This window comes from Benincasa hispida, chromosome 4 (genome assembly GCF_027475165.1).
Source record: "Benincasa hispida cultivar pf3 chromosome 4, pf3_genome.v1.1, whole genome shotgun sequence".
Lineage (NCBI taxonomy): Eukaryota > Viridiplantae > Streptophyta > Magnoliopsida > Cucurbitales > Cucurbitaceae > Benincasa > Benincasa hispida.
The window spans coordinates 26141879-26169439 of NC_143481.1; the positions used below are offsets into that span (position 1 = coordinate 26141879).

The 27561-nt window shown below is 36.7% G+C and overlaps 1 protein-coding gene, 1 long non-coding RNA gene and 1 pseudogene across 5 annotated transcripts; all 3 read left to right on the top strand.

Moving 5' to 3' along the window:
• Positions 1-1726: 1726 nt before the first annotated feature.
• LOC150036600 (uncharacterized) lies at positions 1727-5510 on the top strand. Of its 2 annotated transcripts, XR_016529087.1 has the most exons (6): positions 1729-3055; positions 3131-3276; positions 3359-4092; positions 4174-4499; positions 4603-4677; positions 4755-5510. It is a non-coding gene; the product is annotated as an uncharacterized LOC150036600 (long non-coding RNA). The 2 variants fall into 2 exon arrangements; XR_016529086.1 differs by having other exon boundaries at positions 1727-3055; positions 4174-4677.
• A 4959-nt stretch (positions 5511-10469) lies between these two features.
• Positions 10470-12037, top strand: LOC120075051 (pre-mRNA-splicing factor CWC21-like; annotated as a pseudogene). The gene is made up of 2 exons (XR_016528995.1): positions 10470-10829; positions 11432-12037. The product of XR_016528995.1 is annotated as a pre-mRNA-splicing factor CWC21-like (transcript).
• A 2181-nt stretch (positions 12038-14218) lies between these two features.
• On the top strand, positions 14219-18464 carry LOC120075400 (uncharacterized). 2 transcript variants are annotated; one of them, XM_039028767.2, is made up of 3 exons: positions 14219-14542; positions 14815-15187; positions 15859-18464. In XM_039028767.2, exons 2-3 carry the CDS (start codon positions 14832-14834, stop codon positions 18116-18118), a joined length of 2616 nt encoding a protein of 871 aa, XP_038884695.1. In that variant the 5' UTR covers positions 14219-14542; positions 14815-14831; the 3' UTR covers positions 18119-18464. The 2 variants fall into 2 exon arrangements, with proteins under 2 accessions (XP_038884695.1, XP_038884696.1); XM_039028768.2 differs by having other exon boundaries at positions 14312-14542; positions 14793-15187.
• The last annotated feature ends 9097 nt before the right edge of the window (positions 18465-27561 follow it).

Genomic DNA, 27561 nt, shown 5'->3' on the forward strand with positions numbered 1-27561 from the left:
ATTGTAAGTGGAGCCTTCGTGCAGTGAAAATTCTGGGGTGTGATATATTTAAGATCACGAAGTATATGCAGTCGCATACATATTCTATTGGAATTTTAAATCATGACCATAGACAAGCAATGACTACAGTAATTGGTGAACTAATCAAAGACAAGTTTACAGGCATAGGACGTATTTATAAACCTTGTCACATCGTTTAGGATATGAGGAAAGAGTACGACATAAACATAAGTTATATGCAAGGGAAACCGCTTATGCTCTCGCTAGGGGTACTTTAGAAGAGTTGTATGCTGTTTTACATACATATGGTGAAGTGTTAAAAATAGAGAATCCAGATACAAGGTTTGAAATCAAACTTGAAAATGATGTACATTTCAAGTACATGTTTATGGCATTAGGGCCTTGTAATATAGGTTTTTCAAGTTATCGGTCAGGGCGTTGTCTAAACCAACCTTGTCATTCAGTGCAGTCTTCAGGGCATTGAGTGTCCTCTGCCAAATAATTGTACCCCAATCAAGATTGTTGTAGTAATTTATGTCTTCAACATCGTCAAATAGAGTACGATCAACAACATTCTTTTACTTGTTTTTACCCATCATTGCAACCTCTGTGCAATATACTAGGGTAATTTTAACAGCATCATCGTCATTTTCAAATACCAAATTTTTGTATTCTTCTTCAAGTAAATTCAAGTGGAATGCATCTGAGGTCGACCGATTACCAAAGTACCTTGTCAAAATTTCTTGTGAGGACTCCTCACTCCGTACAACTCGCATAGGAGACCGCCACAAACCAGTGATCAATAAAAAGTCGTCCTTCGAAAATGTGACGACCTTTCCTCTGACAAAGAAACTAATTGAGTCCACTTCTGACTTCTTCACTTTCCTTAATAACATATGGTGATTAGTGGGCTATTAAATACAAGTTCAGTGTCTACAAAGCGACAAAAAACTGTTTTCTTGAACATCTCTAACTGCCTTTCGGTAAGCTTCTCCTTTACAATCTTGTTGGCATTGGCAACGTGGCCCAGGCACGTTACTTGCCCGGGAAACCTATCAACTTCACGAATTTTCATAGATTTTGACATCTTAAATTATTTCTGCATTGTATGAACATTCAATTTATCAGTTAATAAGTTTGTACTAAAAAATCACTAACAAAATATACTGTTAAAGTCTCGCTCTCGCTAATCTCACTTTCTCTAATCTCGCTCTATCTAATCTTTCTCTCGCTAATCTCGCTCTAGCCTATCTCGCTTTCGCTCATCTCGCTCTATCCCATCTCGCTTTAGCCCATCTCGTTTTCGTTCGTCTCGCTCTCGCAAAACTCGTCCACTACCTTATCTGACTCTAACTATATCTTCTTCGTCCACAACCAATGCAGAACACATCGAAACCCAAAATAAAAACACAGACGCAACCGATTAAACCCCAAAACCAGTTATGAACGTGACGACCGATCAAATGAAATCAACCTAAACAGACGCAACGCAACATGCAAGACAAAAATTAAATTCACTAACCCAGTAGAGAACTTCGATTATGGAAGTAGATGGACGATGGTTTTGTAGAGCGAGATTGAACGACACTTGCACGAGAGTTTTGAGTGTAGGACGATCGTTGAGTTTGAGCGCACAAGTATCATATAGACTAGAGGGGCATTTTTGTAATCTCATACCGTGATGACGTAAGCAGAGGGTCAATTGACAGTTCTTTAAAAAAAAGGGAAATTTGGGCCAATGACCTAATATTTCGGTCCATAATGCCAAATGACCCCTTTTTTTTAAAGAATTGTCAATTGACCATCTGCTTATGTCATCACGGTATGAGAATACAAAAATGCCCCTCTAGACTATACAATACTCGTGTGCTCAAACTCAATGGTCATCCCACGCTCAAAATTCTCGTGCAAGTATCATTCAATCTCACTCTGCAAAACCATCGTCCATCTACTACCGTAATCGAAGTTCTCTACTAGGTTAGTGAATTTAATTTTTGTCTTGCATGTTGTGTTGCGTCTGTTTAGGTTGGTTTCATTTGATCGGTCGTCACGTTCATAACTGGTTTCAGGGTTTAATCGATCGCGTCTGTTTTTTAATTTAGGTTTCGATGTGCTTTACATTGGTTGAGGACGAAGAAGATATAGTTAGAGTCAGACAAGGTAGTGGACGAGTTTTGCGAGAGCGAGATGGGCTAGAGCGAGACGGGCGAAAGTGAGATGGGCTAGAGCGAGATCAATGAGAGCAGACTTTAACAGTATGTTTTGTTAGTGATTTTTTAGTACGAACATATTAACTGATAAATTTAATGTTCATACAATGCAGGAATAATTTAAGATGTCAAAATCTTTGAAAATTCGTGAAGTTGATAGGTTTCCCGGGCAAGCAACGTGTCTGGGCCACGTTGCCAATGCCAACAAGATTGTAAAGAATAAGCTTATCAGAAGGCAATTAGAGATGTTCAAGAAAACAGTTTTTGGTCGCTTTGTAGACATTGAACTTGTATTCAACAGCCCATTAATCCACCACTTGTTATTAAGGAAAGTGAAAAAGTCAGGAGTGGACTCGATTAGTTTCTTTATCAGAGGAAAGGTCGTCACATTTTTTAAGGATGCCTTTTTATTGATCACTGGTTTGTGGTGGTCTCCTATGCGAGTTGTATGGAGTAAGGAGTCCTCACAAGAACTTTTGACAAGGTACTTTGGTAATCGGTCGACCTCAGACGCATTCCACTTGAATTTACTTGAATAAGAATACAAAAATTTGGTATTTGAAAATGACGATGATGCTGTTAAAATTATCCTAGTATATTACACAGAGGTTGCAATGATGGGTAAAAACAAGCAAAAGAATGTTGTTGATCTTACTCTATTTGACGATGTTGAAGACATAGATCACTACAACAATCTTGATTGGGGTACAATTATTTGGCAGAGGACACTCGACGCCCTGAAGACTACACTAAACAACAAGATTGGTTTATATAAGGAGAAGGTGAGGGGAAATAAAAATTATGTTGTGAAGTATTCGCTCCGTGGATTTCCCCAAGCATTCCAGGTAGATGTTCCTTAACTTAACTTTATTTTTAGTTTAACATTAACATAGTTATAAATTTGAATTATTTGGATTTAGGTGTGGACGTATGAGATCCTATCGTCAATGGCAGGGAACGTTGCCACTCGAAAAAGTAAAGTAGCTGTGCCTCGTATATTTCGGTGGTCATGCTCCCACTCGGTGTCATTCAAAGCACTCGAGAGAGCATTTTTTAGTCTCAAAATGTAAGTGTAATCTATCTAATCACAGTATGTTTATTCGATTGTTAAATGTACACTAACCATCTTACTAGGTTCCTTAATGCAGACAAAAATCAAAGAGGGTATTGTCATGTCCAATGCTGAGAAGAAGTTTCGGGACACACCAATTGATAGACGGGCCGTAAGACAAGCACACTCCAACACCGAGAGTTCAAGGGGCTCTAGTAGTTCAAAGAGTGGCAGTAGTTCAGAGAATAGTTTGGAAGGTGAACAACAGGGTAATTTAGAAGGTGGAGTGAGGGACGACGAATCTGATGGGGAACAAAACATCCACCAGCCTACTTACACCCTAGTGAGGATATGTTTCATGATGTGTTGGTGGGTGACGTACGTCCTGAGCCTAAGAAGGAGTGTTCTATCCCGGAGATTTCGGGCCACAAAGAGGGAGGCAATGTTGATCCTGATGTATATTCGTACCTACGGAGTATTGACAGCTCAATATCGAGCTTGGATGCTCGTGTATCGAACCTGTAGATGGACACGAAAGACATCAAAGCACAATTGTCAACTATTTTGTCTCTATTACAGTCTATGAAGGGTTCCACGGTGTTTGAGGTGATGAGGTCCCCCACTTCACAGACAAGCCACGATGCCACCATGTTCCCCATCCCAACTCTATCTCGGTCATCCACCCAACCTGTATGTAGGTCACCTACCCCACCTCCACCTAAGTCACCTATCCCACCTCCACCTATGTCACCTAACCCACCTCTACCTCTCAATTCATCTATACAGCTTGATATCACGACCTCCTCTAACACCCTATATCTCAATTCACAGGTATGATCATTATGTGATTCGAAAATTTCTTTCTTCATATTTGTTATTCGACATGTTCACCATTTTGTTATATTTCTGTAGGTTATGGTCGAGAAAGGTCGTTGATAAATACACACGTCCTGTCGAACCAAAAAAGAAAATAACAAAAAAGAAGAAAATTAAGGTTCAACTTCCTTTAGATCATCCAAATATTAAGTACCCTCTCATTGGGGCACCTATGATACAGTTTAAAGCGATGATCCAATACTCCTTAGTAGCATGAGGTTCCAACTGCTATATTCAAGAAAATGGTGAACTGGATTGCCGATAAGAATACGGACAACGAGGTTCGAGAAAATGCAGTTCATCCATTATCCAAATCCTTTTTCCAGGAGTTGACCGAATCAAGTTCATGGGTTGAGTGTGATGTAAGTTTACGATCCGTGTCCTTTTTACCAAGTACATACTGTTTACTCCCCTCTCCTAACGTATATTTTGTTCTGGATGCAAACCCTAAATATCCTATTTTAGTTCATAAAAGATAAATTCTATAGGCGACCAAACACGTGTATGGCCAGCTTCACCATCCTGCCAATTGGAATAACGGTAACCATTTACTGCACTTCTGAATAGGAATATGTTGGTTGACTATTATGTGTTTTTAATATTTTTTCCCCATGTAGAGTCACCTAAATTCTTGAGATGGGGTCTACAAACATATTAAAAACAAGTCGACTTTGCATGTTGCCGTAGCATGGAGGGAAGAGACGTTACCGGATTATGTCATGGGTAAATTCGATGTCAAGTGGTCAGATATGGACTTCATGCATACGGCAACAAACATCGATCAACATTGAATGTTGATTGCATTCGATCTAAATAGAGGCCGATTGTTCGTATTTGATTCACTACCGTCCATGATATCGAAGAAGAAGCTAGAGTCTTTCTTTGAACCGTTGACTTACACCCTACCATCGCTTCTTCACTACTGTGACTTGAAACGTTGGAATCCGGACATAGAAATGTCTCGTTGGAAGATATCCCAACCTACCTCTACGAATACACAACACGGGTCGTTAGATTATGAAATATTTGTTGTAAAATTCTTAGAACATTTAGTGACTGGTAGTTCCCCATTTGTAATCACTCAGGAGAAGATGAGTGACTATAAGATGCAATTGGCATGTCAATTGTGGACAAACACTCCATATTATTAACGTATATGTATATTATGTATATTATTGATGTAATTTTACTAACATGTTATTTAAATTGTTAGTGTAGAACTAACATAAATAGACAAACATTTGAGTAACATAAATAGACAAACTTGAGGAAAGTTGTGTAAGTGATAACGAGAGCGAGACATTTCCAAGAAGATTCATTCATGAATAGCCAACAAGTTAATTAAACTTATAAAAGGGAGAGCGAGACATTTGAAGAGATTCATGAATAGACAAACTTTAGTAATTAAACTTATAAGTGAGACATTTTAAAAGAGATTACAAATGTTAGTGAGAGCGAGACATTTCCAGAATGGTTCACGAATAGCCAACAATTTAATTAAACTTATAAAAGCGACAGTGAGATAAGCGAAACATTTGAAAAGATTCATGAATAGACAAATTTTAGTAATTAAACTTATAAGCAACACATTTTAAAAGGGATTACAAGTGATAGCGAGATTAGCGAGAGCGAGACATTTCCAGAATGATTCATGAATAGACAACCACTTAATTAAATTTATAAAAAGGAGAGCAAGATAAATGATACATTTGAAGAAATTCGTGAATAGACAAGTGGCACATAGAAAATTACAGTTTTGAGGATTACAAGTGACACATAGACAATTACAATCGACCGACATTTGAATCATTTGGATTAGAATCAGTAGGTCGCCCAGACGTGAGCGATTCACTGCAGTTTTGTTGATTATGCCAGTAGTTCCCACACCTACCACATTTTATTTGTCTGCGTTGTTCTCCTCTTGATGGTATTCTTTGTACTATTCGTCGCCTGACCTGTACCATTCTTCTAGGAGGTGCAATATGTTTTTCCACATATTTCGGAAGTCTCTTCCATTCAGATATGTGACCGAGTGGATTTCAGGCTCTGCATAAGCAACCATGAGAGAGTCAACACTATAGAATGGACTGCACAAACCATGGATGGGGATGTTTCGTTCTCGCATAGCCACAATTGCATGCGAACATGGGATATCGAGTGAGTCAAATTCCTTGCATGTGCATTCCTTCGTATGGAGGTTCACAATACCGTCCAATCAATTTTCCCGCACATGGATCCTATAACAATCAATCGGCCCAACGTCATTCAAGATGCCCAATAATTTCTCCATTCATAAAACCATGACTGGATGAAGCCTCGAACATGTTCTAATAAACACATTATGGGCAGTTGTCGATATTCTTTGGTCAATGAATTAAAACACTCTGCACTATTGGACGTTATGTTATCATATCTTCGTTCTGTTTGGTAAACACGCGTCCACCTTTCAAGACCAATATCTTCCAAATATTTCGATACTGCACCATTTTGAAAATTACGTAGTTGGTCCCAGTGTGCTTGGAACTCTAACATGCGAAATGCTCTGGCTGCATCCTTGAACATCCCAACAATCGTACTGTCCTTAAAGATGGAAATAATATTATTTTCTAGGTGGTATGTGCACAATCCATGAAATGTCGTGGGAAAAACTGCACGAATGGCATTGCCAATAGATACCACTCGATTGAACACGAACATCAAGTTAGGGGGTTCTCCAATGACACACTTCAAGTTCGACATAAACCACTTCCAAGCTCGATCAGTTTCATTGTCCACTATGGCATATGCTAGTGGGTAAACTTGGTTGTTGCCATCCATGGAAACGCCGACCAACATGGTCCCTTTGTATTTTCTTTCAGATTCGATCCATCAACAATTATCACAGGCAAACAACTTGAAAAACCTCTAATAAAGGCCCTAATGCCATAAACATGTACTTGAAATGGACATCATTTTCAAGTTCGATTTCAAACATTGTACCTGGATTCTCCATTTTTAACGCTTCACCATATGCATGTAAAACAACATACGACTCTTCTGAAGTACCCCTAGCGAGAGCATAAGCGGTTTTCCTTGCACGCAATGCCTTATCATAACTTATGTTTACGCCATACTCTTTTCTCATATCCTCAACAATGTGATGAGGTTTACAAACACGTCCTATGCCTATAAACTTGTCTTTGATTAGTTCACTAACTACTGCAGCCGTTGTTTGTCTATGGTCATGATTTAAAATTCCAATAGAACATGTGTGCGACCGTATATACTTCGTGATCTTAAATATGTCGCACCCTGGAATTTTCACTGCACGAAAGCTCCACTTACAATTATCCTCTATACATTTGACAGTAAACAAAGACTTAGTTGAATTCCTTACCTTATATTCAAAATTATTGTTTATGGACAGAATAGACAATCTCATTTTTAAATCACTTTTACTTAAAAAAATTTGACCAACTTCAACATCTGTATCAGATGAAGAGGTACTAGGCATAATCAATTCCTCTTTACGACATGAAGACATGAAATTCAATCATGCTGATCTCTTAGTAATAGCCACTACAGGTCTATGCACCTCTGAAGGATCACAGTACATAGAATTCAATCCTACTGATCTTTCATTATCAACCACGAAAGGATCACGTTTTTCTGAAGGACCACAATCCATAAAATTCAAACCTGTTGATCTCTCATTACCAAGCACAGGTCCGTTATATTGAGTTTCTCTTTCCAAATCCACTGCATGAATGCTGTTATTATCTACTGATAATGTCGATGGATGAGTGTTCATAGACAATGGAATATCACCCTCTTCTTGATTAAGCTCATATGATACCTCATATTGTCTGTCTACACCTATACCATTATGACTCATATTCACATTTTCGCCGTGGTATGATTTTAGCGTTACATATAGCTGAACTCTAGAAAGATCATCTCGGAAAAGAAGGAAGCGAACACCACTGTCATTCCGTATGTACTGTGGAGGGGCTTCAAAGTCAAGCTTATATTTAACTCCCATAACAACATCAAACTCTGAGTAATTTACATTTGCAACCCTGTAAATGTGAGCTTTAAGTTCTTTATACTTCAAGGTAATAGGCACAATGATTCCTGTTAGCTTGCGCTCCAACATACAAATTTTGGTTCTCATCCCAATGTTCTCCATATCGAATTAGTACACACTTTTCTGTCATCCTACAAAGCAAGAGAACATTTTTTATTAAGAAGATAGTAATACACATGGATCTTGCTCACTGTCGCTCCAAATTGCTCTCGCTGTATCGCGCTGTCGCTCAATATTGCTCTCTCCACCTTTCTCGCTGTCGCTCTCTCTCTCCACCTTTTTCATTGTCGCTCTTTCTTACACCCCTTTCATTATGCTATTTACATTGTCTATTTACATACATTTTTTTAGACCACGTTTCTACAAACACCAATGAAACCAAGTTGAAGAAAATTTTGTTTCGTTCTGAAAAACCCGTTCTGAAAACTCCGTTTGGTTTTGAAAAACTCCACTCTGGAAAACCTCGTTCAATAAATCTCCGTTCAACAAAATGACAGTTGAAATGAAGTTTAGATTTTAAAGAATTCACCATTACATATTTTGCTGTATGTTAACGATTTTAAATTGTAGATAGATTTCGTGAAAATTGTCAAATCAATGGCACAATGACAAACAATCACATCACGATGGAAGATAGACAGATAGCGAGCGCGAGATCCAAGTAGCGAGAGCGAGACAATTATCAGGGACAATTCTTGTAATCTACTACCGTCATAACGTTAGCAGAAGGTTAATTGACAGTTTTTTTTTAAAAAAAAAATAGGTCATTTGATATTATGAACTTTTTTTTTTTTTTTTTTTTTTTTTTTCCGTTTCCAAGGTATAAGCATTATATTTGTATATAGTTGTAAATCATGTATTTGTTTTTAACGTAGACAATAAAAAATTTTTAGAAATATCTAAAAGAATACATAAGAAGTCATGAAATAGGATTAAGTATAATATTTTTGAAAAGAAAACAATAATATATATCTTTAATTCCTTTTAGAAAACGACAAACCTTAAATAATTTAAAGAGTTTTAAGAGAAAAAATTTAAGGGTCAATTTATGAATAGTGATAAAATATAACCTAGGCATCATTTATATCATGCAACCCTCTTTTTAAATAATAATTCAACTTTTTTTTTTTTTTTTTTAATAATAAAAATGGCTATATGACAAATTCTAATCAGAAAATTGGCTTGGTAGCGAGCACCTGATATTTTTATTTTTTTTTAAAAAAAAGTTATGTTTTCTTCTTGAGAAAAAGAGAATTTTTAAGATTTATAACTGAATTATCAATCACTTATTTAAAATTAATATAAGATAGAGATCATAATCCTCTCCAAAAACTATATATATTTGCTTTCACCGTTTGATAGGGTTCTTATTCGCGCCCATTTCCTTCCACTTTAAGACTGAAACTCTCAATTTCTCTCTGAAACGTTCTCGATTCTCTCGAGCTTTTCTCCGTGATCTCGATTTCTCTCTCTCGTATTCCACTGTTCCCGCCGTCTCTGATCGCTCAAGATCTCTCCATCTCTTGTGCTCGCTCCATCTCTGGTAAAATTTTATCGAGTTTTATGGTTTTATGAGATAAGGAATTTTGGTTCTGTCATTATATGTGAGGTTAAGGATTTTTTTTGTTTTTTTCCTTTTCCAGATTCCGATCTTCGATTTCTATTTTGATTACTTTGGTGTTTGAGTTTTTTTCTTTTTCTCTGGAATTTTTGTCCTGTATGTAATTTTTTTGTTCCGTGATTTAGGTTTTGAGATTTTGAATGTGCAATCTCATGGTTTTTCTTTTGTTCTCTCTCTTTATTTTAATGCTTGAGATTCTAGTTGGTTTGGTCGTTCTCTGTAATCGTTAATTCTGAACTTGTGAATACTATATTTCTCGATTTTGGTAACAAAATCCCTAACCATGTACACCCCATCAGTGGCATTTTTTTGGGGAAATAGTTTATCAGACTTTCCTGGTTGGAGTAGTACAGGGTATTTGAACTTAACCAACCGACCAAATTGGTTTGGTTTCTGACTTTATGTACCAAATCGATTGCTAAGGTTTAGAGACTTCATGATTCCCATCTTTTTCATCATCAGAAGCACGCAAGCACCTGTTAACCAAGGTCCAAGTTATCCAAAGAAATTTGCTTGAATTCAATCTTGAATTAATTTTGTTCGCGATTAGGTTCTTTTTTTTTCCCCTCAATGCCTGAATGGTTTTCTTTCCGCTTGAAATTGAATCATTATCTTGACTGGGGTTGAATTCTTTTTCTAGGTTGTGAAGCAAAGAAGATGTATAACAGTATTGGGTTACAAACTCCCAGAGGGTCTGGCACCAATGGCTACATCCAGACCAATAAGTTCTTTGAGTCCAAAAACCAGAAAGGTTGCTGAAAGCTCTAGAGGATTCGAGGAATACCAGGGCATTGCTGGAGTTTCAAGAAAACCTAATGAAGACATTCTTGAACACGATGTCAAGCGTTGGATTGAACTCAAACTTGTTATACTTGAGGACAAGCTCACTGACCAAGGTTATACAGTGGATAAAATTTCTGAGAAGTTAAGGGAGGTTCGTGAGACTTTGGAAGCTGCTTTAGAGGAAAAAGATGGAGCTTCTGCCATTGTATTTGCAGATAAGAGGTTATGGTGTTCGCTTATTGTCTTTTTATTGTTTTTCAAATTTTTTGAGCTTGATACACTTTGAGGCACACCCATGGATGATGGAACTCTGATTTTGTTTTGGAATTTGCAATTATTACTTCATCATTATGAACTAAAATACATGTAATTAAACTTATCTCCAAAGACATAACATAAGAGAACGAGTAGGACATCTCCATACGATTTTTCCTTTTCTGCAAAAGCTTCCACCATCAATCCCTTCGATCATCCACTCATCAATCTTCTAATGAAGACAACCAACCACCCCAAAGAAGCTAAATTATATAGCCCACCATTTAGAAGCAAATTCACAATTCCATTTATTATTGTTGTACAATAATAAATGGTAATTTTCTTGAGTGGTAGAATGAATATTCAGGTAGTGATATGAAAGTGGCCTATATAAAATTTCTTTGCTAATTAATAATTTCATGGCTCTGTGTCTTTTTCCTTCATGGTTTAATGAAAATTTATTCTGTTGTTTCTGATCTTTTATCATATTCGTAGTTGTGTGCCTAGTGTTGTTTTCTTATTTTGCGCACAAGATGATTGTCTAAACGGTGTTTTCCTTGATTGAATAGTTTATCAAATACACAGACTCACCGAATTGCCGCAAGAAAGGAGGGGAGCAGATGAAAAAATTGAGAGCTGCTCTTCGGACGATAGTGAACTGGTTAGAGAAGGGATTTCCGATCCATCAAGGAATAGAAGAGAGAGCCACAATGCCGATATTAAGCACCATGAGAAGTCTGAATATTCTTTTCTGAACAGGAATTGAACTGGAAAAAGCATGAAACTGAAGATCAGTATGATGATAAGGATGACGAGAAAAAGGTTTCCAAAGTGTTGAAAGGTCATCAGAAGGATAGAAAAAGAAGGCATAAGGATGATTCTTCTGATACTGATTCTGGTGGTGAGCTCAAGAAAACCAAGAAGAATATGAATAAACCACATTGAGCTTGACCCGTCTAACCTTTTGAGGCTAAATTCTTTACTCCTATCTTTAGTTTAGATCATACGAAATTTTAGATATTAAATTTGTAATTTTACTAATAATGATGGTAAATGGTAGATACTTAATAGACTTGTAATTGATTTTTTTTAAGAAAAAAAGACTTGTAATTGATGTAAAAATGACTCTGTAGTGGTACAATTTCATATATCTCATAATATCTCGATTAGTGAAACATTTCAAGTTAAATATAGGTTAAATTTCAAAAGTATATGGTTTATTTCTTCACCTTCGGAGTTGTTGAACTATAAGTTAGAATTCAACCTTTATGGTTTATAATTCGAATCGTCTTTGGAGACTATTTATGAGTCCTAACAATTTGACTAAATTCTAACTTTTAAAATTATATGGATCAAATTCTAATTTTATATGCAACTTACCCTCCGTTCGAATTCAAGAAAGTTTTAAGAAATGATTTTAAATCTTGTAATCTGAAATATAAAAAATGATTTTAAATTAATCATCATTTAATCTTATATATATATAAACAAGTGTAGGGATGAAGGATTAAACTTCCAACCTTTTAGAACGTAGCGCATGCCAATAGGAGATTAAATCTCTGACCTTTTAAATTTTTTGAATCAGAATACATGTCAATACCATTAAGTTAAATTTACCTAAAATATAGTCATTCATTTATGTACATGTTTTAGTTTTAAATCAATATATTCATCAATAAACGTTAAGTGCAACTAATTATATTTGCTTGTTACATTTACATTTTATTTCAAACGAGGTCCACTTATTTTGGCTTTCAAATTTGGTTTTCAAATTTCAGGTTGGTTTTCCAAAAATTTGTAAAGAGTCGATTATAGATAAAGAAATTAATAGGAGGATATGGTTGATATGTAGGGACCGGGAATGCCTCTTTTTATTATAACTATTGTTGTTATTAATATTATTATCATATAAGTATTATATTTAAATTTTAAATTTAATTTTTCAATTTTCAGTAACCAAGATCATAAATATGTTTGAATTGAACATTCAAATTTAGATTATATAAATAAATAATTTGATAGATTATTGTTTTGTGCTATTATAAAATTTGAATAATTTCTATCTATATATATCAGTTTAGAAAATGTTACAATTGTAAAAGAAGTTAATTTTGGTTTATGTATACATAATTATGAACAAAAATTATAATGATAAAAAAGATATTTATGTTATGCTTTTAATTTGTCAAATTTTATCATTTATTTTGTTATTAAAGCCTCAAGTACTTTGTTAATTATTATTATCATAGGCTTTCACTTTTAAAATAGAGTTTTCAAATTATTCTAAATTTATGTAACAAACAAATTTAGAGTTAATAAAATTTATAAGATTATAACTTTATTCTAAATTCTTTATATGCTACGATTAAATATAATTAGATAAAAGTGCTAAGTTAATAGCTACCATATTATAGATTTTTACCTTCTGTTTTTTTAAAATTTATACGAGTTTATCAAAATTGCTTTATTTATCTCACACTTAATTTACATTTTTTATTTGATTTGACAATTCTAAAATATATAGATATTACATTTTTTATTCTAGAAAAAGAATATTTTTCTGGAAGGATTTATTAAGTTTATTTTGTTCATTTGGACCATTAACTGTTCTAACTACTTTATTTATTCATTAATTTTTTTTTTAATGAAATGAACTTTTCAAACTCATTAAAAGTACTTTACTAATTTGATTTGATTTTATATTTAAAGTTATATTTAGTTTTAAATTCCAAACTTTGAATGCTCAATCTATTATTGATTATTAATTGATTTACTATTTATAACCGATTAACAATTTTTTAGGCATGAGGTAACATAAACATGGGATTTTATTTCAATGCAATGAATATAAACATGTAATTCATTAATCAATATGGTTTTCCTAACTACCAATATAAATAGAATAACAATATACTAATTATAAAATTGAAAAAAAAAAAAAAAAAACAGTTGGACATAAAAAATTTACAGCCCTCCCGGTAAGGTAGAGAGGATTTCAAAAATGTTTTTCCAACCTTCTCCCGTTTTAATAAAAGATAAAATATAGATTTTAATAAAAGATAGTTAGTAATAGAATAATTATTTTAAATGAGAAAATTATTATAAATAATAATAAAATATTACGATCTACTATCATAGATTGCGATAGATTATCTGTATCTCTATCGGTCATGACACACATAGTATATTAAAAGATTATAAATTATAAATATAACTTTTAGATTTAAGATTCGCTCAAAAGTATTAGGGATAAAATAAAGAAAAATTCATAAATGTAATTAAAAGAACGAAAAAAAACAAATAATTATGATTAATAACCCGTATCTATAAAAATATGAAATTTAACCTTTATTTACATTGAAGAATACTTTTCTATAGTGTAACAACCATAATTATTTTCTCCTCAATATTGGGTGAGTAAAATGAAGGAAAAAGAAAAACTACATTATAATTCAACAAATTATCTTATAAGCTAGGGTTTTCTAATCTCTTCGACGTTGTCGATTTCTCTCAATCTTCTCCGTCTCTGATCTCGATTTCTCTCTCTCGTCTCTCAATGTTGCCGCCGTCTCTGATCGGTCAAGATCTCTCCGTCTCTGGCACTCTCTCCATCTCTGCTCTCTTGAGATCTATTTGATTTCCTTGTCAACTTTCAATCTCGGTTGTTCTTCAAGTGTGAGGTGTGTAGATTTGAAGATATTATTTTGGGTTTAAGGGTTTATGAGATGAAATTTGGTTCTGTTATGATATATGAGGTTAAGGGTTATTTGTTATTTGTTTGATCTTTTTCATGTTCTGATTTTCGATTTCTCTTCTAATTATTTTGGTGCTTGAGATTTTTTTCCCTTTTCTCTGTAATTTTTTGTTGTGTGATTTGGGTAATTGATTAGTGTATTTTCTTGTATTGAATGGTTTTGAATGATTTGGTAGATCTTGATTGGATTCTATTTAGGTTGGTGAAGCAGGGCTATGTATAACGGTATTGGATTACAGACTCCTAGAGGGTCTGGCACTAATGGTTACATCCAGACGAACAAATTTTTTGTGAGGCCAAAGACTGGAAAGGTTGCTGAAAGCACCAGAGGATTTGAAGAAGATCAGGGCACTGCTGGAGTTTCTAAGAAACCTAATAAAGACATTCTCGAACATGATCGCAAGCGTCAGATTGAACTCAAACTTGTCATACTTGAGGACAAGCTCATTGACCAAGGCTATACATCGGATGAAATTTCTGAAAAGTTGAGGGAGGCTCGTGAGACTTTGGAAGCTGCTTCAGGTTCTGAGGAAAAAGATGGACCTTCTGCCATCGTACTTGCAGATAAGAGGTATGGTGTTCACTCATTAATTTTGTGGGTTTGATACACAAAAAGCTTGAAGAGATTGAGGATGACGGAATCTTTGATTATGTTTTGAAATTTTCTGAATGTTTGATAGCTGGGAAGTCATTGGGAGTTCCTTTTTATTCTATTACTCTAATTAGAAAATCTCAAATGCCATTCTTTTGGTATTTAGTTTTTGTTAATTGCTTGAATACTAAATTGGTTTGCATATTATTGCTGCTTTTTTCCTTCTTGAATTGGAGGGCATTCCTCTTCTCCCCTAAATGAACACTATGTATGATAAATTACACTTGGTAAACTGCAATTCGTGGTTGGTTGGCTTGCCCGTGCTTTCTTGCAAGAATTGCCCTTGCCATGCAATATAATTGGTCGTTAAATAATAAAAGATAATTTTCTTGAGTGGTAGAATGAATATTCGGGTAGTAATAAGAAAGTGGCCTACACAAAATTTCTTTGTTAACTTTTCATGGCTCTGAGTCTTCTTCCTTCATGGTTTAATGCAAATTTATTTTCCTTTGGAGGTCAAACTAATTTTAGTACTTACTATATTTCTGTTGATTCTGATTTTTTATCATATTTGTGGTTTTGCGCCCAGTGCTGTTTTTTATTTTGTGCACGAGGTGATTGTCTAAATGGTGTTTTCCTTGATTGAATAGGGTATCAGATACACAGACTCATCAAATTGCTGCAAGAAAGGAGGAGCAGATGAAAACATTGAGAGCTGCTCTTGGGTTGGGCTCATCGGGCGATACTGAACAGGTTAAAGAAGAGATTTCTGATCCATCAAGAGAAAGAAGAGAGGGTCAGAATGCTGATATTAAGCGTCATGAGAAGTCTGAACATTCTTTTCTGGACAGAGAATTGAATTGGAAAAAGCATGGCCCTGAAGATCAGTATGATGATAAGGATGACAAAAAAAGGATTTCAAAAGAGTTGAAAGGTCATCAGAAGGGTAGAAAAAGAAGGCCTAAGGATGATTCTTCGGACACAGATTCTGTTGATCGTAACTTGAGAGATAGTAGAAGGAATGATTCTGAAAGTGACCTTGACAGTGATGTTGGCCACAAATACGTGGCCTCAAGGAAAAATAGAAGGCATGATAGTGATGATTCTTCTGATACTGATTCTGGTGGTGAGCGCAAGGGAACCAAGAAGCACTTGAGAGATAAACGGAGAGATGATCCTGAAAGTGACCCAGACAGTGATTTTGACCAGAAATATATCACCTCGAGGAAGCATAAAAAAAATAGAAGGCATGATAGGGATAATTCTTCTGATACTGATTCGGGTGGAGAGCACAAGAAAACCAAGAAGAACATGAGAAATAATCGAAGAGGTCATGGAAGTGATCCTAGCAGTGACATTGATAAGAAATACACCTTCTCAAAGAAGCCGGAGAAAAACAGAAGGCATGACAGTGATGATTCTGATTCAATTACGGATGGTGATGAGTTTGGAATGGGGGGCAGCCACAAGAAAGGATCTAGTAGACATAAAAGTCAAAAGGTGAAGAATCAAAGAAGCCGGAAACAGGAGTCTACTGATGAATCCAATTCTGACAGTGGGATTGATAATAAACGCAGGCAACTTAAGCACAGAAACCAGCATGGTAAAAGATATGGGGTAGAAAGTGACAGCTCTGACCATGACAGTTCTGATTCTGATGTAGGTTGCAAGAAGAGTAAGCATAGGTATGACAGCAAACGTGCAGGAAAGAGCAGGGTAGATAGTGAATCCAATTCCGAAAAGTCGAGAAAGCATCGTAAGAAAGATGGTGGTAGACACAGACATGATATTGATAATGAAAAAAGTGGTGATAACAGCTCTAGCGGTGTTGAAATAGTGAAGAGACGCAGAGGTAGGAGTTACAATGCTGATGATAATTCTGAAGAAGAAGGTGAATATTTGGGTAGAAGTGGTAAGATAGCTACAAAAGGAAAAATAGATGCTAAAAGGCAACATGATGACAACGAAAATTCTGATGATAGCCTAGCAGTAGGTAGAAAGGGCAATGATAAACACAAGAGAGCTAAGAAATGTTCTTCGGGAGACGATTCTGATCTAGAGAAGGGAGTAAAAGCAAGTGGTGGAGCTCGTGAACGAGGGAAAGGGAGCTTAAATCATGCGGATGGTTTGGAGAAGTTTAAGAAAGATTCTATCAATGAGTTCAACCATGCAAGTCAACAGACAGATACAATGAACAGCAAGAGAAAGTTTGATGAAGGTGGTAAAAATGAGCAGCAGCTAGAATCAAAGTCCAGAAATCGAAATTCTACAAGAGGGTCAGATTTCCATGGCGACCCCAAGAAAGGTTTTGAAAATGATTCTGAATCAAGCAGAAGAGCACGCAGTGGTAGATACGATGAGAAAAGGGATGGACGGTACAGGGAAGACCCCAAAATTGACTCAGATTTCCATGGCAACCCCAAGAAAGGTTTTGAAAATGATTCTGAATCAAGCAGAAGAGCACGCAGCGGTAGATACGATGAGACAAGGGATGGACGGTACAGGGAAGATCCCAAAATTGACTCTGAATCAAACATTAGATCACGCTACAGTGTGCAAGATGAGGATGATGACAGAAAGGCAACTCAAACAGGAAGCAGATTTACTGAAGAAACAGAGCATGGAAGTAGACATCATCGCAAGGCTAATGAGTCTCATCACCGCAGTAGGACTGGTAAAGATACTGAAGAGGAAAAGAGGCACAGCAGATATGAGGAGCCTAGAGGGAGAAAACATGAAAGAGAGGAGGGTCTAAAATCGGGCAGGGAAGTTGAAAGAGGGGAGTATCAACCAAGTAGCAGGCTGAGATCTGAGAAGGATTATGAAACTAGAGAATCTACAAGAGATAGGGATGATTCCAGAAAGAGGGCTAAATATGAATCTCGATCGAGCAGACGTGATAATCATTAGGGTAGGGTTCCATATTCGTATTTTTGCTCATTGTCTCTATCTTTAGAGCTTGAATCACGATGATGCCTTGTTCGGAAGGTTGTATCTTTCCTTTTTCCTGTAATGAAAATGTATTTGAATGTTGTTTGATTTCAAACTTGCGTCAAAGTTGCTACAGAAAAGCTTGCTACGGACGGATAGATGGATTTGCCTCTTCTTGTGTTGTTAACTGTTGAATTGTGTCAGGTTTTAGAAAGGTGATCCAATATTTGATCCCATTTGTGCTAGCAAGTTTGTTTGTATAGGCAGAAGACTTGAGTTCCGGAGTAAATTTGAAAACTGTACCCAAATTCTTATATTGTCTTCATTTTGTATGTTCTTTAGTATATTACCAAAAACAAAGGTCCAAAGTATAGTACAACGATAATTAGTTTGCATTAATTATCTCATGGTTTTAATAAAATTTTAAAATATATGAAACCTTTAACACGTAATAGAATTATATAGTTTTTTTTCTTAGTGTTTTCATCACCGAACCACCTACTTAGTTAATAGAATTTCTCTAAGTTAAATCGGAAAATAAAACACGGGAATGTAAATTGTGGAAAATTAAAGTGCAAGAAACGACTTAGGATTCACCTAATGTTTGATTGACCATATGACCATATGATTACTAAGGATTATATCTCTTGATTTAATGTGCTTAGTCAACTTACTTGGATAGCCATGACAAGCGTCTTAATTACCAATTGATCACTTAATTAAAACAAATGCTCGATTAATTGGGTTCAAGCGTCCATAAAAATCTTTCATCTATCCTAACTCCATTTAAATTAGTCTATAGAAGTTTAACGGGTTCCTACTGATGCCGGGAAATTAGACGTCAATTACTCGTCAACTAAAATTCGCAATATGTGATGCATGTTCTTAATGTATGCGTTGATTATCATGCGTCGATGGTCATGCATTGGAATGACTATGCGTTAACAAATGTATGCAATGACCATGCATCCTGTCACAAGTTTTCTTGCGCTCACGCTAAATATAACGCGAACGCAAATTTCTCGGGTGATCCGAGGTCGAACTTAGGGACTTGTAGCTGGATGAATGGGGTAATGTGCATGCGGCGGTTGAATAAAAGAATGATGGAGGGGTTGCTAAGCTAACACTACTCATACTCCTAAGTAACAGACAACGCAATGAGAGTGTGAATGAGAGGTAGAGACACGACAACTATTTACAGGTAGTTAATGGATGGAAAAATAGATAAAATGCGGAGATATCTTCATTGCAACCCTTAAGAGTGACCACAAGGGCAACCATAGTCAACGCAAGCTATGTGATCATGCTACACACATTTGAGCCTAATTCTAGGACGTATGCGATGTATATGCGAAAGTGCCGAGAAGCCTATGCTAGCCTAAACCCCTATAACCCACTTACGTGCTCTCGCCGCATGAGCGTGACAGCCGCATATCACCACCATATCCTACTTCCTAGACGCATGCAATATCCTATCCGTAGGGTGCATATGTTGTGTGATGGAAAACAGAGCTTATTCCTAAGTCTCCATTCTTGCTTATGTAAACCTAATCTAGCTCTTTCGAGCATCGATTCTAATCTAGCTCTCTCGAATCTTAGGTTCTTTCTTTAGACTCTCTCCCGAGTAGCTCTAAAGGTGCAGTGGACGCATACATAAGACAAGGTAACCATATAAACTTGGCTAACGTAAGATTATTCCTATCTTTAGTGAACAATAGCTTACATTGCTTAATGCGACCAACCACTTACCCTCCCGGGCAGTTGGTTGTTGCTGACTTTACTCATAGACAAGCATTGCGTCCACCTATAGATAAGCGTTGCTACAGTTTTACACCAAGCAAATAAGGTTTTCTCACACACTCACGCAACGCACACCTCTCGATGGTTTGCTACATGCTTCATATCTCTAATCCACATGACTAAGTATGCAATACTCTAGCAATCTCACTAAGTGATGAAATGAAAGTTAAGGATGCTAAGAAAAGAAAGATGGAGATGGAATCAAAGGAAACACAGAAATGCATTGAACACATAATGTATTAATTCCTTAATCACAAAATGTAATACAAAACAATATAAGAAAAGAAGAGAAAATGAAAGGACCAGCTGGAAGCAATAACTTGCTTCCAACGAATGTGCGTCAAGGCTACCGGTGGTGCCATTGATGGGTGGTGAAGCTGACTCTCCCGAGATCTAGCTCTGGTCGAAGGCTCCAATCATCACTCGGAATGGAGGAAGAAGATAAAGAACTCTCAAGCTTTCTTCTCACGCATTAGTCTGGATCGTAGGGGAAAACCCTAGATGAGTTGAAATTCTGCTCATCGGCTTCTTTATATAGAGCTTGGATCGCCAACAGCATTAATGGACTGCTCTGATTCTGACATTCGCAGCGGGTTAGTCCTTTTCTGAATCTCTGCTGCTAACGGCGTGGTAGGTGAAATGTCAACATCAGCTTTTGATTTTCCCGAGATGTACGTTGATGCGTTCATTCCACCAACCTTGCGTTGATCCCTCTATTATGTGTTATCGTGTAGCCGCAATTGTTCAATGACTGCATTCGCTTAATACCGCAACTTCAACACAATGACCGCAATCACTTGACGAGCGCAACTCCCATGTGATGGACGCATGTGGCTGATTACCGCAACACCCATGCGTTGATCGAATGCATTTGCCTTTGCGATAGAGAGTTTCTCCGCATGCGGTCGTCTATGGGGTAGCCTGGTTTCCGCGTTTGCGTCCACTTCATGCGTTAGCTACAAAAATAGAACATTGAATGCATAATAACGCATAATAATGGGTTAGCCGAGATTCATCATGTTGAACGACGCAAACTCATTTTCTCATGAATTTCTAACATAATTGTCGCATATTATGCTTAACAGCCCTCATAATTCTAAATAAAAGGCCTAAGATGACATGCATTTCTGCATATCATCACCTATTAAGATAATTAATAAATAGAAAGGCCTAGATACTAATCGATTATGTTCTTGAATAAAATGCAATGTCACAAAAATAATTGTTATAGTCAATTTAGAAGTTCATACAGACATGCTTTAGAATTTTTGCCCTAATGAGATTCATACACAATAATACATTCATCTCTAGTCTAACAAAGAAGATATGTGTTAGGTATCCTAATTCTGCAATAGGAAAAAGATGAATACCCAACAAGACAAAACTCCCCAAAAAACAGAACAATGCTTTGAGATAATCTTATTTACTTACTTCAAGGGAAAAACAATACAAAACTATAATGCTTAAGAACAAGAAATCGAAGAAAGAAATGCAAAGAACCGAAATGAAAAGCCGGCCAATTCGAGAGGGCTATCGTCTCTCCTCTTCTGAAGCTCCTTTAGACTAATCCTCCAAAAATGTACCTTCTTCCTCCTTGTTGCCCTGCAATATAATTCTCAAAAGTGCCCTCCCCCCTATTTCCTTCCTAAAAATGGTTATCCATCCCTTTTTCGGTTACACATCCTTTCCACTCCCATATTTTTCCCCCATCTACTATTTTAAAAAATATCCCCTTTTTATCCTTCCTTTATTAGTGTTGATGATAGGGGGTCTAACAATACCGCCCGCCTCGAATTGCACCTTGTCCTCAAGGTGGAAGTCAGGAAATTGCTCTGTTATCATGTGCACCGCCTCCCAAGTAGCATCACTCTCTGGAAAATTCTGCCATTTGACTAACCATTCCTTCAAAGCTATCTCCCCAATCCATCGTACCCCAAGGGTCGCTTCGAGGGACAGTTGCCACTCAAATTCTTCGATTAATGCTAGAGGGTGGTGTTAGACTTGCACATTTTGTCCCAACTTCTTCTTCAGCTAAGAAACATTAGACATTATGGATATTCGCCTCGAGGGGAAGCTCCAGTCTATAGGCTACCAAACCGATCTTGTCAGTGATCCTATACGGTCTATAATATTTTGGAGCTAATTTTTCACACCTTTTTCGTGTTAGACTTTTCTGTCGGCATGGACGTAACTTCAGAAAGACTTATTCTCCAATTTCAAACTGTAATTCTCTATGATGAAGATCTACTTGTTTTTTCATGTGATTTTGGGCTACCATCAAATGTTCCTTCAAGGCTATCAATGTCGCATCACGAGCCATTAATTGTTGTTCCACCAAGTCGTTGGATGTCTTCTTCTCTCCATAAGACATTGTTGTTCCACCAGGTCATTGGATTTCTTCTTCTCTCTATAAGACAGTAGTGACAATGCCTTCATTCCAAATACTGCCTAATAAAGAGTTGTGTTGATTGACGAATAGAAGGTGGTGTTATACCATAATTCAGCCTACGGGACCCACTGGCTCCATTTTTAGGGTTGTTCATTACAGAAACTATGTAAATAAGTCTAAGGCATCTATTAACCCTTTTCATTTGGCCATCCATTTGTGGATGGAATGCCATGCTTCTCTTCAAGATTGTGCCCATCATGGAGAAAAGTTCCTTTAAAAAAAGGCTAAGGAAGATCTTATCCCGATCTGTGATTATAGACTTAGAAACTCCGTGATGTCTTGTTATGTCTTGAATGAATACTTCGGCCACTTGTTTTGTCGAAAGGGATGTTTCAGTTGTATAAAATGGGCGTATTTACTCAGGCGATCCACAACCACTATAATGGAGTTATAACCTTCTGATCTAAGCAACCCTTTAATGAAGTCCATTGTCAAATCCTCCCAAATTTGTTCCGGAATCGGCAATGGTTGTAGTAATTCAGCTAGATTTAGTGCCTCTGTTTTATTCCTTTGGCATATCTCACATTGCTCAACAAGCTTTTTCACATAAGCTTTCATTCCTTGCCAGAATAGTTCCCCTAACATCCTCTTATACATCCTAAGGAACCCCAAATGCCTTCCTAAAATTGAGTTGTGAAATGTATGCAACAATGAAGGGATTAACAAGGAGTCCTTGGAAATTACTAATCGTCCTTTATACAATAGTTTACCGTGGCTCCATTGATGTTTTGGATTGTCTTCGGGGTCTTTTTTTAGTATGGATATAATTTTCTATAATTCCTTATTATTCTCTACGTCCTTCAAGGAAATTTCTATTGGGATTGGTGTCCTAATTCTCCCGAAGTCTCATTGTTTTGTAAAGATACACATTGTTTAATGAATAAAATAAGTGTTATTTAATTCTGGCATTTACTCATATCCAATAAACAAAGCTCCTTGGTTATCTTATGTGAACTTAAGCATGTATATGTGATATACAAGTGGATCATGCCTTAAGTGATAACCTAAATAGGTCTGTAGTATAAGAATTAAGGTGGGATACCTGATCCTGGTGACACTACGGATACGATCCGCTTTGTAGAGGTTTGTAAGTGTTGTAAACTACTACAGATGGTAGATCCTGACCATTCATCTAGAGACGTGCGAGCGAGGATGTCCTATACAAAGAGTTTGTATAAGACCTAGACCACAAGATGACTAGACTCTGTATATAACGTCGTTGATACTAGAGACTTACATCTTACCTAAATGACCATAGGTGACACGACTTTAATCCTAAGTGTTTTGGGAACTCCTACCTTTGAGGGCAGTCCTTTGATTAGTATGGGTGAGAGTAGCCAGATTACCAATTCAACATGCCTACCTTTTTGGGGACTTGTCTGATCTGGGAGCTGGGAACTCAATCCATAAGATGAAATTCACTCTTTTCCCAAAGTAGGGATAAGTAGAGAGATTGCTCCCTTAAAGGATGATTTCGAGGCTTGAACATAGTGGCCACAACTTCTCTTTAGAAGAGAAGACTCAGTCATAGTAAGACTATGACTTATGTTCATTAGAGGGATCAGTGATACTTAAGGAGTTAGATGTAACTAAAGGGACATAACGGTTATTGGCCCAGCTGTACTTACGAGCGATCTGTGAAGGGTTTCCATACTTCTGATTGGTTAAGATGCACACATAATATATCTGTGGTAAGGAGAGTTCAGCTATCGGTCTTTAGTGGAGTGCCTAACAGTTAATGGATGGTGGATCCCGTGACTAAAGAGTTTAGTCAGTTATTCACGTACCGTTGGAGCTTCGAGCTACAGGTCCATAAGGTCCCCTTGGTAGCTTAATGGATTTAGTTGAGGATCAGTTCTTGGTGTTGATTTTAAGTGTTTAAATTGACAAGAGGTATTTTGATTATATATGATATAATCGGTATGATGTATGAGATACACATAGTGGAGGATTGATATAAATGAGATTTACATTAAGTATCATGGAATAGAAAAAGAACTATGGTTTATATGTTTCATGAGATGAAATATTAAAACTATAAATTATAAATATAGTATGATAAGTTGGTTATAATTTATATTTATAATAATATTATTAGATAATTAAACCTTTTTCTTTAATAACCAATTGAGTGGGTGGTTACTGGTGATTCATGGTAACCGTGAGATAAAAGAAAAATTGTTTTCCTAATTTTAGTAAGTTTTTACAGAAGGTTGGAAAATTGTTTTTGAGTTTTTCTCTCTCGCAAAAAGAAACTCACGAGCGCTTGTCAAGTAAATACTAATTTACTAAGCGACAACGTGTTTTAGTAAGCGATCGTGTAGTGTTTTGTAGGCGACAGACACTGAGCTAAACTATCACTTAGCTTTTGCTAGATGATCGTTTAACTTTAGCTAAACGATTGGGCATCGACTTATGCGATAGGTTTTTGTCTTCTCCCACTTGCCCAATCGTGTACACGATTTTTCATTCCTCCTTCGTCTGCCTCATCCCAAGTCTAAACAGAGTCCACCCTCTGGATTTTCACATCGAGAATACCAAGGTAACCTTCTTGGTGGTGTCATACTCAACTCGACATCGTCGAGGTTCTGTGGAGGCCGTTCGTATTGCTAGAGTGTTCGTGATCGAGGCAATCATTGAGGACAAGCACGAAATGTTCGTGCAGTGTTGTGATCGTGTTGTTCAAGCGTTCAAGGTTGATGTGTTCAAGCGTTCGTGAGCAAGGAGTGTGGAGACGAGTCTACAAATGTTTGTAGCTTTCGCCTTGTTCATTTGTAGTTATCATGCTGTAATTTCTATAACAATTCCATAACTGTATGTTTTGTTTACGACTGTAATTGTAATGTTCATTCATGATTTAATTTGGAATGATCTATATTTTGCTGCTCATGGAAATCTCGAGTTCGATTTCCTTCAATTTCCACATCCACTAGTGCCGGTGATGACAATATAAATAACTCAGTTTTTGTAGGTAACCATGACAACGCGTCCGCTGCTTTGTTTTGGAGCCCTGGTTGGTACAATATCTCAAAGTCGTAAACCATGAGTTTTGTTAACCATCGTTGAAATTGGGGCTGAACCTCCCTCTATTCCAACAAAAATATAGTGTCTTTTGATCTGAGATGATTGTAAACTTGTTTCCTAGTAGGTAATAATGCCATTTCTGTATGGCCAGTACTACAACCATTAATTCGCGCTCATAGATGGATTTCTCTTGATCTCGAGGAGATAACTTCTGACTGAAGTAGGCAATGGGTTTGTCGTTCTGATTCAATACGGCTCTCAAACCAAATCCCGATGCATCAGTCTCAATTAAAAAAGGGAGTGAGAAATCAGGTAAAGCCAAAACTGGTATTGTTCGCATTGCTCTCTTCAAATCCTCAAAAGCTTGGGTTGCTTGTTCATTCTAGCTGAATTTGTTCTTTTGAAGAAGCTGTGTTAAAGGAGTTGCAATTCGGCCATAGTTTTGGAAAAACCTTTGGTAATAGCCCATAAGGCTAAGAAAGCCTTTTTACTCCATCACGTTTTGTTGTCGTGGCCATCGGATCATAGCCCTCACCTTCTCATCATCTGCTTCCACCCCTTCCTGAGAAACCGAGTGTCCTAAGCATTGGATCCGTGGTTAGCAAAAGGAACACTTCTTTTTGTTGACAACTAACTTGGGATCTCGCAATACATTAAAGACAACAACTAAGTGTGTTTCATGAGTTGAAATATTTGGACTATATATAAGAATATCATTAAAAAAAAAAAAAAAAAAAAAAAAAAAAAAAAAAAAAAACTATTACGAACCTTCGTAGGAATGGCCAGAAAATGTGGTTCATTAGAAATTGAAAGGTGGTTGGCACGTTGGTTAATCCAAAGGGCATTACCAAGAATGTGTAATGACCCTCATGAGTTCTGAAAGTCATTTTCTCAATATCCTTCTTGTTCATTCTAATTTGATGGTAACCCAATTTGAGGTCTAACTTTGAGTAAATGGTTGAACCATGGAGCTCGTCCAACAACTCCTCAATGACCGAAATTAGGAACTTGTCTGCTATCGTAATTTGGTTTAGTTTCTTGTAATCAACACAAGACCTCCACCCTTTGTCCTTCTTCTTAACTAACAACATTAGGCTAGAATATGGGCTTCAGCTTGGTTTAATAATGCCTGTCTGTAACATCTCTTCTACCAACTGTTCTATTTCCTCTTTCTGATAATGACCGTATTTATGTGGTCTGACGTTCACCAAAGATTGACCTTTCGATAGAAGTATCTGGTGATCAATGGCCTGTCTTGGCAGGAGTTCGATAGAGGGGTCAAAGATGTCTTCGTGTTCTTGCAACAATGCTTGGATCATTATCGGTAGTGGTTCCTCTAAAATGTGTTCACCATTTTCCCTAATTCCCATGTCTGCCTTACATTCCTGATTCTGAAACTCAATCAAGAAGCCTTGATCGTCCTCCTCCCATTCTTTAGCCAAGACTTCTAAATAAATTTCTGATTGCGTCAATGAAGGATCTCCTTTGAGCATCACAGTTTTCTCCCCTTCTTTGAAACACATCGTCAGGGAAGGCCAATGAACACCCATGAATCTCGTGGTGAATAGCCACTGCATTCCCAAAATCATGTCCATCTTGCCTAATTCTATTGGAAGAAAATCAGCTATGACCAGGTCATGTATTTCAAGTTTCACTGCCTTACAAATTCCCTTTCCTCTTAAGACTTCTCCATTCCCCACGACGATTCTGTATTTCATTGTCTGGTGATCGGTAGCTTCAACTCATCAATTAATCTTTGATGAATAAAGTTGTGAATGGCCCCACAATTTATCAGAACAATTATTTCGCTCTTATCGATCGCACCCTTCAACATCATTGTGCCTTTCTTTAGGAACCCCATCATCGAGCATAATGAAACTTTCGTACCCTCCACGAGTTCGATCGACTTTAGTTCAGGGGTCTCTTCGGGGGTCACTTCTTCTGAATCATCTTCCTCATAATCTTCATCATCGTTTATGATGAATAACATGAGCTCTCGATTCTCCCTTACCTTACACCAATGTCCTTGTGAATATTTGTCATTGCACCAGAGGCATAAACCCTTTTCTAGTCATTCTTGATATTCGCTGTCTGAAAGCCTCTTCACATATGGATCTCTCTTCAGAGGACTCCATTTGACTGGGATTGT